General features: G+C 40.5%; 1 protein-coding gene across 1 annotated transcript in view; it reads right to left on the bottom strand.

Moving 5' to 3' along the window:
* The window catches only part of LEMD3 (LEM domain containing 3), a 69579-nt gene that overhangs the window by 8115 nt on the left and 48883 nt on the right, over positions 1–12581 (bottom strand). Inside the window, exons 4-9 of the mRNA XM_090042452.1 lie at positions 8624–8691; positions 5386–5465; positions 5151–5296; positions 2176–2277; positions 841–943; positions 67–245 (exon numbers count right to left, since the gene is read on the bottom strand). Coding sequence (XP_089898578.1) covers positions 67–245; positions 841–943; positions 2176–2277; positions 5151–5296; positions 5386–5465; positions 8624–8691 — 678 coding nt within the window. The remainder of the gene's footprint in view (positions 1–66; positions 246–840; positions 944–2175; positions 2278–5150; positions 5297–5385; positions 5466–8623; positions 8692–12581) is intronic.

Below are 12581 nucleotides of genomic sequence, written 5' to 3'. Positions count from 1 at the left end.
AGAGTTAATCTTAATGGAAGAATTTAAAACAAGTTAAATTTACAAAATTTAACTAAATTATTATACCTTGGCCTTGCCATACTTTGGATGGTATAACTAAAATTTTGTCACATGCTGCAGACGGCTGTATCCATCTCCAGACAGAGAAATCAGCACCACCTATTCTTCGCGTCTCTGTGCGAACTCTAGATTCATTTGTAGCAAGGAAGTCAACTGCTTTATCCCAAACCTTCTTCATTTTTTTCCTTAAACACAGAACAAGAAAAAAAAGTGTTTTTTGTATTATAAAAGCTGTGTAGCCAACAACCAGTACATAATATTTTAGGGACTTTACCCCTCACCTCTTATTTTTTTAAAAATTCTAGCCCTGCAACAATTTACTGATTTACTTGCTTGCGTGAAATATTCAGGAACTTAGCTCAGTGACCAAGATGTTTATGTACATGTCCACTGAAATTAGGAGGAGACATATTTAAAACTAACACAAGAAAGTACTTTCTTAAAGCAGCCCAAGTTAACTTAATAGAACTCAATACCACAGGAAGTTGCAGATGCAGATAGTATCACCAAGTTAAAAAGGGGACTAGCCCAATTCATGAATGATAGATCCAATAGTAGTTTTTAAAGAGAACAGTCAGAGGTGTTTCTTTTGGTATCTCTAAACCAATAATGGTGGATGCCAGGGAGGGTAATGAACCTGGGACAGATCACTAGATATATCCTGTTCATATGCTCTCCCTCTAAAACATCCACTGCTGTCACTGGGCTAGACGTACCATTGGTCCAACCCAGCATGGCACTTATTTTCTTAAATAAGTCAAAAGACTAATCTGAACATACCTGTCTTGAGGTGGTATTAAGGAATCACGTACATGTGGAATAGGCATATATGGCTGTAAGTCTTTATTTTCCTGACACGCTTCATTGTGACTTCTTAGAACATCTGAGAAAGTTGGAATAAGCAGTTAGCTGTGGTTAAAAGGAAGAGTGAATCTGCAGGCTGGCTGGCTTCACAAAAAAGTAAATAAGGAACAATTCTGACTACAAAACAGAACTGCCTCAAGTTCCTCTGCTAATTTTGGTGGTTTTCCCAATTGTTTTTGCCTTTTTTGTTGGTTGGTTTTTTTAAAGTCTCTCATACCAACCACATGGAAAACAAATCAGGGAAGCTGACTACCCAGGGGAAACAGCAAAATTGGACTACACATCAAAAGTGCTGTCAAATGCACAAAATAAACCTGATGTTCAGTTTCAAGTTTGCAGTTTTAATCATCTTGAGTGTTAATTTTAACTATAAGCAGAAATGTTTAGGCACACTTAAAATGCAGACAAAAAATGAATTCCCTCCCCATAAGATTAAATTTTAAAAACAAAAAGGGGGAGGGGGAGCAGGAGGAGATATGGGCATCTTCTCAATTTCAAATGATCACTGCAGTTAAAAGCCAAGTCATAAATTAAGACTTAAAAGTACAAAAAAGTATTGCTACAGAACATCTCACACACACATAGACACACTGGATCACTATTGTATTATTGAATGCATTAGTAATAGGCAGTGTCCCTTAAAGTAAAACAACAGTAAAATTAATCTGTGGGTACATGGAGACATCCCATTTTGGTAATAGTAGGTTAAAGTAATCCCAAACTTCACCAGTTGGTTAAAAGACTTCACACCTCTTATACAACTACTGAAAATGAAATTTAGCAGGAAGAGAGTTGTTTTAGAAGAGGACATTTTGACCAGATAAAACTTAATTAAAAAGTACTAATTGGGAATGGAGAGCAGTGTTGTTTAATCCATTGAGTACCCTACTAATTTCCTTTTTAGTTTTTTCCTTTTTTTTAAGTTTGTTTTTTTTTTTTTAAAAGAGTAGGTTGTTAAACTAACATACATTTGGCCACACAATACAATTACAACATACATTACTAGTGAATTAACTTTTCATTCCAAAAAGCTTGTTTAGATTTAAAGTGCACTAGAAATGGTTCAGCCCCTTTGGGGATATGTATATATTATATGTATATATCCCCAAGAAAGAAAAGTTGTCACATTTAAGAGCAAACCACTCACCTGAATGTAACAGGCAGGTTTAAAGGTCAGGGTATTTTGAAAGCTTTTATACAGATACTTTAAATGCATAATTAAAAAAAAAAAAAAAAAAAAAAGGTTCATACCTATAATCTTTACCACCATATCGTACATCTGCCTGGTCTCCTCTTCCTCTTTTGCCCAGCGATATTTCATGTAGTGCAAGACTCCCCAAACCATCCCCACACCTGCATTAAAAGATATATTTTTAAATCACCTACTCTAAGATTACTTGGTTATTATAAAAATAAAATCTGAGCCACGTATTCCTGTGAAATTGTTTACCTAGATGGCTTATTAGAATTCATATCAAGCTTTATTAACATCAGACTATGTAATCAACATTAAACATTAGCATTTTGCCAACAAAGCACAGAAGGTTTGAACAGAGAATAGGTTATTTATTAGCTTTACTAGACACATATTTATTATCATGAAAAGACGTTTCTTTAGTCTTGTATCATATATTGTCAGGATGACTTAAATAATTTTATTGCAAAAAGAAGTATAACACAGCTTTGATTATGTTATAGAATTCAAAATGTAAATAAGAAGTTTCCTGATTTGAACGTGACGGGGTACCAGCTCAACTGAGAGACTGTGGAACTTTAAGCAGCACAAAGTTTACAGGTTTATGACTATACTGCTTAGCTTTTAGCAAGCATTTGGGAGGAATTGGAATGCTTTTAAATGCTAAAGTTAAGAACTGATTAATTTGGGTTGCTTCTACTTGGTCATAGAGTACCCTATCTTGTTGCAAAATATTACATGCAACCCTACATTTAAAAAAAAAAAAAATCATTCATCTTGACCAAGCTGTCTATCTCCTTAAACATGACAAATATCTCTGCTTAAATTTCAGAGATTCTGGTTGTACTGAAATGTTCAACTTGGAATTTAAACTCAGTTCCCTTCCCACACAGGTCTTTTCCAAGCAAAAAGCTTGTTGAGCTTGTTGAGAATTACTTCTCATTACTCGCTGAAAATCCCATTTAACATTTCTGTACTGGAATGGGCAAATGAGAAATGATATGCCCCCTATGCTCAAAGCAGCAATTGTGAAGTCTCTGTCCATCTTCAGAAACTGATAATCCAATTGCTATCAATCTTTCAGGAATGGTCAAAGCAGCAGAGGGAAATACAAATGTTGCTCTATTTGCTTGTCCCCTTCAGCTCCCACATGGGAAAGGCACTTCATTTATTATGTATTTAAAATTGAGAAACAGGGCTCATTCTAATTTGTTTGACACTACTACTCCCTGGCTCTTCTATAGTAGTTAATAACTTTAGCTCTCAAAGCACTTTGCACAAGAGGTCCACATCACTGTCCCTGTGTGACGTATTTAGACACCAAGGCAAAGTTCCTAAAGAGAATGAATGCAACTTATTAAGTGTACCCCAGGGGGGGCGCGCAAGCAGCCAGACAGAGCAGTAGTGTGGTGAGTGGCTGAGCAGCAACAGCACAACATCTGTGCAACCCTGCTCTCACTCTGCCCCAGCCCTGCTCCTGTGAGGCAGCAATGTGGGGTGGCAGTGTTCTGTCCCCACCTGTCCCCGGGACATTTCAAAGTACCCCCAGGGGTACACATACCCCGGTAGACAATTCCTGTAATATGGCATATTACCTTGCTACAGAAAAGGTAACTAGCAAATGGGACAGTTATCCTGCTGCCTCAACAGTTTTTGAGGATTACTGAAGGAATTTTTCTTCCCTCTTGCTGCAGACGTGCAATTCAGTTAACACAGTTATTCGGGGCAGCAATTTACAACACTAAATAGATGAACGACATCTAGTTTTACATCTCCAGCACTTCTAAGAGTGCTTCTGTAGCAGAGTAAACATAGAGTGCACATGAGATCTATTTGCAGTAGACTCTGTATTTAGAGTAAAAAAAAGATCTTTTCCCTAACCTGAGGTTGCAACTATGGACAAGACTATTGCCCCCATCCTCTGTCTGGCAGATAACTATCATTATTTCTTTAAGATATCTAAGTAAACAAAAGATCTTCATGCTCTTTTCCCTCAACACTACACGAACACAATATGCTAGGTCATTTGGAAATCAGATAGTAGTACAGAGTGCTCTCAGGCCATTTATGAAATAGGATATCACAGAGAGCACATTTAACTATTGGTTCCTGACAGTGTGCTGGTAAACTCCCAGCTGAAGTTCAAGGCTCTCTCAGAGTTCTGAAGTTCTACATAGTTGAAGGACTGTTACCCAAGAAAACATGAAAAACTTCTATCCATGAGAACAGTCACAACAACGAGAGTTTAAAGTGGGTAACTTCTAAAGTTTCATAATACTAACTAAGGTTCTACCTCAGTCTATTAATGGTTAATAAGTGAAGTGATAATTATTTTGTCACAACCACCTTTTAAATTTAGGATGGACCCAACTAGAAATTAAATGTATTTGTACAAACTGCATAAACTGTATAGCTTAGTACAGCCAGTCCCATATTAGACCTCTGTACAACAAAATTAAAGACCAAATATTGAAGTTTCTAAAAAATGTTTTTGTAATTGTCAAACCTGGAGCTATGGCAAGGGTTGAAGCTCACCTAAAAGTAATATAGCTTAGATTAACTCAAGTTAATGCCTGTGCTACTATAAAATAAAAGCTCTTTTTAAGGGCTTTCAACATGATTATACTGCAGATTATCTGTAATTGTTACTGTTCTTTGTCTAGAAAGTCTTAACTCCTCTGAAACTGATGACATAACTGTTTTAAATTGTCATTTTTAAGTACTTATCCCCATGAAAGTTCAAACAAATTAGTAACCATAAAGTAAGGGAAAATAAAAATTTTGGCTTTTTACAGTTGTTTACCCAGTTGAATTAATATTACATATATAGATACACACCAACCCTTCTCAAACTCAATCAGTTTATTATTTCCCATAAGTCAAAACAGCTAGTCTGTCTACCTCAGAAAATGACACTCAACATTTAACAGGATTAAAATATTAACATTCTGCAAACTGCTGTTCTCCTTTCTCTACGCAACTACAAACATACAAGTTATTTAAATACAATCTATTTACAGTTATAACTTACCCAAAAGCAATAGTGATAATCTGTGAGTTACATTAATAAATGCACGTCGAAAACGACACTTAAAAGACATCTGTGGACTAGTAGATTCCAAGTACTTCACATCTGTTATATTAGTTAATTCCTCGTTTGGGTCATCGCCAATGCACCTATTTAAAAGCATTGAAGAACAGTTTTATAATCCAACACATTTCTTGTAAGAAAAAAAATCAAAAAGCTATGAATTATAGTTACTTACTTTATTCCAACATCTTCCCCATTATTCAAAATCCAATGCAATGCTCTATTAAACACATCTTCATAGTCTGGACCTAAACTCTAGTCAGAAACAAAACAAAAAATGAACAATTTAATCATCAGAATAGCTTCATGCAATGTTAGCAACATTGTATAAAGCAGGGACAGGCAATTATTTTGAGCAGAGGGCCGCTTACTGAGTTTTGGCAAGCCATCGAGGGCCATATGACAGGCAGTCAGGGGCACATAAATATTACAGTAAAAGCTGCACTATCCAGAATCTTACAAGCTAGCACGGTCTACTAACCAGCTTGCAGGCTTGTAAGATGAAGTGAAACCGGAAGTGCCCACCGTAGTGGGCACTTCCAGTTTCTGCAAGCCCCCACAGCCGGGGGCAAAGCACCCTGTGCTGCCGAGCCCCCACAGCCCGGGGGCATAACAGGCTGCACGGGGCTGTGCAGGGCCTGTCTCCCTGTCCCACAGGGCCCACAGAACGGGCGGTGATGCAGCAGGAGGGACAGCAATGCCATAAGAGGAGCACAGGGATGCCCCAGACGTGACAGGAGAAGCAGCAACCGGGGCCACTCAATTAACCGGCATATTTTGTTATCTGGCATCCCCCATTCCCAGGGGATGCCAGATAACACAGCTTTTACTGTACTTTTCTAAATTTTTTAGGGGCCCTGCAGGCTGGATACAATGGCCTGGTGGGCCACATCCGGCCTGCGGGCCACATTTTGCCCACCCCTGATATATAGCATATTAGTAGCCAATAATGGTTTTACTGTCACAAAACTTTAAAATCAAATACAATTTGACACACAAGGGTTAGGTACAGACGTTACACTTATTATGTGATAAGTGCCCAGAAAGCGTTCTACAGCCATAACTGAACAGACATTCACAGCACAGAGTGCTTTAAAAATGGTAGGTCCTACTTTAAGTTAACTTTGGTATTAGACTAAAAGCGCTTTAATGAATATCTGTACCAGATCCCATTGCAAATTAAGGTAGAACACATTCCACTTGCACGCCAGGTGCCCCTAGCTGGGCAGCCCGCTGGCCTTGGCCAGTGCTCATCTGCTCCAGGTAAGCACTAGCTCAGCCCCACACCCTGGCCTGTCACAGAAAAGGGACAGAAAAGGCTCCATCTCCTCACTGTGAAGATGGATGCAGTGGGGGCACAGACCCCTTCACCACATGACCCAGCTCCCTCACCCCCAGCTTTCTGGCTCGGGTTGTGGAAAAGGGGCTGGATAGGGTCCACACAGCAGGGGGGCTGTCTCCACCCCGCTCCTGCCTGCCTCAGTCTCCTGACAGCCACAGCTTAGGAACTGTGCAAGGCTTTTCACTGTGCTTGGAAGTGGGGGCAGGAAGGGAAAGAGAGCAGAGCCCCCCTGCCAGATCCAAGCCAGCGAGCTGGGGAGGGTAGAGTTCATGTCAGGGGGACTCCATTCCCCTGCCCCCCCATCCCTAGTTCCTAGTGCAGTGAAAAGCCACATGTGGCTCCAAGCTGCAGCCATCAAGAAGCTGGGGAGGAGAAGGGAAACAGAGCCCCCTTGCCTTGTGGGCCTGACCTGCTCCTCCCCTTAAAACGCAAGCCAGCAAGGTGGGAGGTGGGCTGCCCAGCACGGGCATTCCCCTGCCCACCCCCCGCCACCAGCACTGACAGCAACCAGCTAGCAGGGATGCAGGGCTGGGGAGAGGTGCTGCAATAGCCAATCAGAGGTGGCTACCTGCTGGACATTCTCCAGCAGCCTCTGGAAAACATGCAAGAGCTCCCACAGCCTGCTGGCCTCCACACCAGTGCAGGCAGGCTCCAAGCCCTCCCCTCTCCCCATAAACAGCAAACGTCTGTTCTTTTCACTTTAGACCTAATCTAGAGGCTTGAGTAAAGTGCCATATTTAGAGCACTTCTGCCATGGGCTTTCTGAACATCTGTACTTGGCTAAAAAGAGCTCCAAGTTCACATAGACTATAAGCAAGGCTAGTGAGAAACATGCCACTTCTTCGCACATTAATATTTTTTACACTAACATTAATAAAGACACTAGGGGGAGATAATCTTTCTTTAAAATTAAAACCCAAAGTAGAGGTAAACCTACATATAAACTCTGTCACAAGATAAGCTGTGATGCTTGTATTTTTCAAAAGGTAAGACTGATTTATATTGCTAGTATAGTACACATTTAAAATGTAATTGAATTCACATACATTTCACTATTATACCAGTCTTTCTACTACAACAGCACAAGCAAGCAAAGATGCAAGTACCTGCACTACATGTTAGTGATACTGACTGATTATCCCTTTGCCCAGGTTCCAGCATCTGATCTCTAAAGTTCACTCCTTCATACCCCTCTTTGCAAAGACTAAAAAAAAGCTTATACTGACCACGGTTTAAAGCAGCATTTCTCAACCCGTGGGTCAGGACCCAAAAGTTGATTGCACAAATATATGAAAGGATTGTGGACACGCTTTAAAAATGGATTCTACTTTAAAGGAGAAAAATGTGGGAAAGTGTGGCTTTTCCCTGGTACGCTGGCAGAGTTCCAGCTTGCAAGGGGCTGCTTAGAGCCCCCAAACCCCACATACCCCTTGCCCCATAATGGTGGGGGCAGCAGGTCAGGAGTGGGGGGCACTGGGTCAGGACCGGTCATTGATGTTTACAAATGGATCCTGGTACAAAAAGAGGTTAAGAATAACTGGTTTAGAGGACCACTTTCCAGAACCTGAAGCAAGAATACAGTAAATTTTAAGTCATCAGTCCTAATGTAAAAGGGAACTTGACTCCTCTCCTTCCTAACATCAAGCAGTTAAAAACACAATGAAGTCCAAACAGTCATTTCTGTCAACTACAACTTGGATAACTTGCCCTTTCACAGGTTTATAATTCATAAGATTAATGTTGTTTGTTACCTCTAGGTTGTTTTGACACTTCATGCATGATGGAATGCTAAAAGTAATTTAAGCATTTGACAAGCATCTTTCCTTTTTAAATTTGCATTCATGGTCTGGCTTAACTACAAAAGTGTTTTACCATCTTCCTCCCAAGGCCCAAAACAAAACAAAAAAAGTATATGTAGTTCACATAAACAGTGTTAAATTTTGAATAAAATTAAGATGAACACAGTCAAACTTTAATTCTGCTGCTATGCTACACAGCAGCAAACACTAATGTTAGCTTATGCAAAACTTAAAAAGTTAAGACTAATGGAAAATACTTTCTCACTACTTACTTTTAAATATACAGCTGCATCCTGGACGGTAAGATTTCTCCGAACAGGGCTGCCACAGTCATGATCTCCTGGTAAAAAATAAATGAAAAAAATAAAAAGACTTACTTTTATTTATTAATTAATTTGAATTATTAAACAAAAGACACTTAAGTACAAGCTTTCCTTTTATTCTAAAATATACATCTGCGTCCAATAATTAGGTGTCCTACAAGCTGCTCTTCTATAGATGTATTTGGTATAACTTTTTAAGATGAAAATATCTTGAACCAAAATAAATAGTGTACTAACATCTCACACACCCTATTATAATAAATCATCACAGATGTAGATCATTAAATTTATTGGAGAAGGTAAGGTGCTTAGATGTTTAACATCATGAAAAACCTCAATGCAATTGTACACCTTCTATTTTCCCTCCTTAACTCACTTTACTACAACTTTGCAAATACTAACTCAATTTAAAAACCAACGTACGTCAGTCCTGACAACCACAAGATATACACAACCATCTTCCTAGCAAGCCTCAGTTACATGAACAGCAATGTTTAAACAAACTTTTAACTGCTGGCATTTCAGAACAAAAAAAACAATTCTCATCTTTAAGCTTTAATATAAATACTGTAATTCTTCCCTTTGGGATTTCAAAAGAGTTCAGATATCATAGGATGAACAATACTATACCTCTAGACAATATTAAGTCTCTCAATATCCAAAAGAACTAAAATTTAGTGATGTACTTGCTCATGTGGGATCAGGCCAAAGAGAAGAAAAATAAAAGAATCTGTGGTCCTGTGCCACTGGACTGATATGTATGGAGATCCCTTAGGTAGTTTTTTTCTGCAGTTATTTAGACGTGCAATTCTACTGTCTCAAGGCAGACTGGAGAGACTGAATCAGAACATTCACTCTGATTCAAAACAAAAAAAAAAATCCACACTACCTTCCTAAATCCATGCCAAAAAGGATTATTCCCAAAGCTGTAAGGAAGCTAGGAATACAGTTTGTGCACAGTGAACATTTAAAACTAAAATTAAAACCAAAACCATTACAAAACAAGTAGCAACAACTTTAGGCCATTGCTATCTGAATGAACAAAGAATAGCTAACTTTGGAGGATGATGGATTAGCAGATGGTAAATGTAATCAATATTCTTGGCTATATTTCCCTACTGGGGGGGGGGGGGTTGGGAAGAGAGCTTTTTTGGCAGGCATATCACAAGTCAGTTATCCCTGCACCGTTCCTGAGGCTGCCCATGCCACTTGTGGCATATGCTACAGGTTGACCACCCCTCCTTCCTAAAGAACTGATCACTGTCGAAAATGCTATTGTAATGTGATGTGAACGTTTAAGGAATCCTGAATTTGTTCAGAGAGCATGACCCAAGAGTCTTACAGTTCCAAGTAATTAATTTCTCTCATACTCTCTTGGGTAGGCATTTCCCTTGAATAAACTAGTCTAAAAGTTTGTACTCTGAGCAACTCACATCTATAACCCATAAATCAAGGGCAAAATCTGGACGGAACTGGGGGGGGAGGGATCAAGCAGCAGGGTAAAAGAGGGGTTAGAGCAGTGGCTTTCAACATTTTTACACTTAAGGCACCCCTCAGAAAATGCCAGCTCTCAATTTTCACTTATTTTTTGACCACGGAAAAATTATACAGCAATTTCTTTGTTACCAAGAACTCAAAAATACCACAACGGATCAGAATGTTCTTTTAAGACTATGGATCCTTATTTGAAATCATTGGGTTTATCTTGCAAATCATGTTTACGCACCTAAGAGTGTTAATATTGCATGGCATTCTGTAGCACCCCTGAAAGGATTTCAAAGCACATCAGCATACCGTGGGACCCTGGCTGAGAATCCCTGGGTTAGAATCTCAAAGAGCTAGTGAGTGGGAGGCCTGCCTGGTTTGGGTTTGGTAAATGTAGATTCAATTTGGTTGCCATTTTGCAGAGTATCTTGGGGCCCACAGCTGCTGAGCCTAGCAGCTGTTAACAGATGACTGAGAAGACAAGGCTTGTCTAAGCAGAAAAGCTAGGTCACCCAGAACCCAAGTGACACAGGAACCAGTGACACCAGGACCAGCAAACAGGGGATTTGAGTGCGAATCTGCTGGGAAAATCTTCCCAGCCACTTTCATATACTTTCTTCATTGTAAACTTACTGAGAGGAAGCAGATGAAGGAGGAATAAGGATTTTTCTTTAAAGTAGCAGCAGCAAAGGAAGAAGGGGCTAGCAAAAAATGAGTAAGTTGGCTGGAAGATCTCACAATGTCAACACTATTGTTAAGCTCTTCTTCTGACTTCACTTGTGTAGGCTCTGTCCAGGGCGGACACGGACCACCCAGGTCCTAGTTTAGTTTTTGCAGGGACTGCCCCCATTCATGGGGGCTCTGAAGACATTGTCAAGGGTGATCTTGAGCAAAAAGCGACTACAGAGCTCTAGGGGCAAAAGTGAGGGGGACTGGGGTCCAAGTAATATACTCAACCTTTCCGGTCAAGGCTAAAAGCCTGGGTAGGAAATAAACATATTTTAGAGATCAACATGCAGAAATCAACATGGCGCAGGGTTACCAATGGAGTCCCTCAGGCTTGGTACTCAGGCCAGTACTCTTTAACATTTTCATCAATGATCTAGATTCAGGAGTCAGATGTGAACTGGCCAAGTTCACGGACAATACCAAATTATGGGGGAGGGCAGTCACACCGCAGGACAGGCTGGGGATACAGGCCAACTTGGGCATACTCTCAAGGTGGGCCAACCAAAACCTGATGGCCTTCAATGCAGAAAAATGCAAGGTGCTACACCTCAGTAGGAAGAACCCCCAGCATGCTTACAGGCTACGCTTGTTAGCACCACAACCGAAAGGGACCTGGGGGTCTTGATGGATCACAAGATGAATGTGAGCCACCAACGTGATGCTATGGCTGGGAAAGCTAACCAAACTCTGGCGTGCATCCACCAATGTATTTCACGCAAAACCAGGGACATCATCCTCCTGCTTTACTCAGCCCTGGTAAGACCACAGCTGGAGTACTGAGTTCAGTATTGGGCCCCACCACTTCAGGAAGGATGTAGAGAAGCTTGACAGAGGCCAGAGTAGAGCCACTCGTATGAGTTCCAAGGCTTGGAAGGAAGGCCATACAAGGAGAGGCTGAGGGACTTGGGACTCATGAGACTTGGGAGTGTGGAGAAGAGAAGGCTCAGGGGAGACTTGGTGGCAGCCTACAACTACAAAGGAAGGGTACATCAGGACCTGGGAGAACACCTGTTCACCAGAGCTCCACAAGGGATAACAAGGTCTAATTGTCATAAACTCAGGAAGGCCGATTTAAATTAGACATAAGAAAAAAGTTCTTTACAGTGTGTGTGTCCAGGGTCTGGAACAAATTCCCCCCAGAGGTGGTGAAGGGCCCTACTCAGGACTCCTTCAAAAAAAACAAGTGGATTGATGTCTTGCTGGGGTCACTTGATCCCAGCTGACTTCTCATCTATAGCGGGGTGCTGGACCCAATGATCTCAAGAGGTCCCTTCCAGCCGCTAATGTCTGGAAATCTATTAAAATATAGTTGCGTAGATTGTTTTTTCCAGCAAAATTTTGGCTTCTTTCAACCATGAGGTGGTATTCCAAGAAGGACTACTGGGAAGAGATGGGATTCACCTGACAAAGACAGCGAAGAGTGTCTTCATGTGCTCATTGTGTGAAAGGCTTTAAGCTAGGTTCACCAGATAGAGACAAAAGCCAGGTGACCCAGATAAAAACCCTAATAAAGGGAAGCAATAGCAGAAACCTTCACAGTGCTCTTTGGGTGTTATAAGGAAAATCTGTTAGTTACTGGAAATATTTATGTCAATTCAAGAACCACAGGAAATAATCAAGAAGAATTGTAGTTCCTGTTATAAATCACAGAATTATGATCCACCTGGAATAATATACACGTGGGTTCACACAA

The sequence above is a fragment of the Crocodylus siamensis genome, chromosome 4 (assembly GCF_052110815.1).
Source record: "Crocodylus siamensis isolate JL-2025a chromosome 4, ASM5211081v1, whole genome shotgun sequence".
Classification (NCBI taxonomy): Eukaryota; Metazoa; Chordata; order Crocodylia; family Crocodylidae; genus Crocodylus; species Crocodylus siamensis.
Note: the sequence above shows the minus strand (reverse complement) of the source record. Positions and strands in the feature narration are given on the sequence as shown.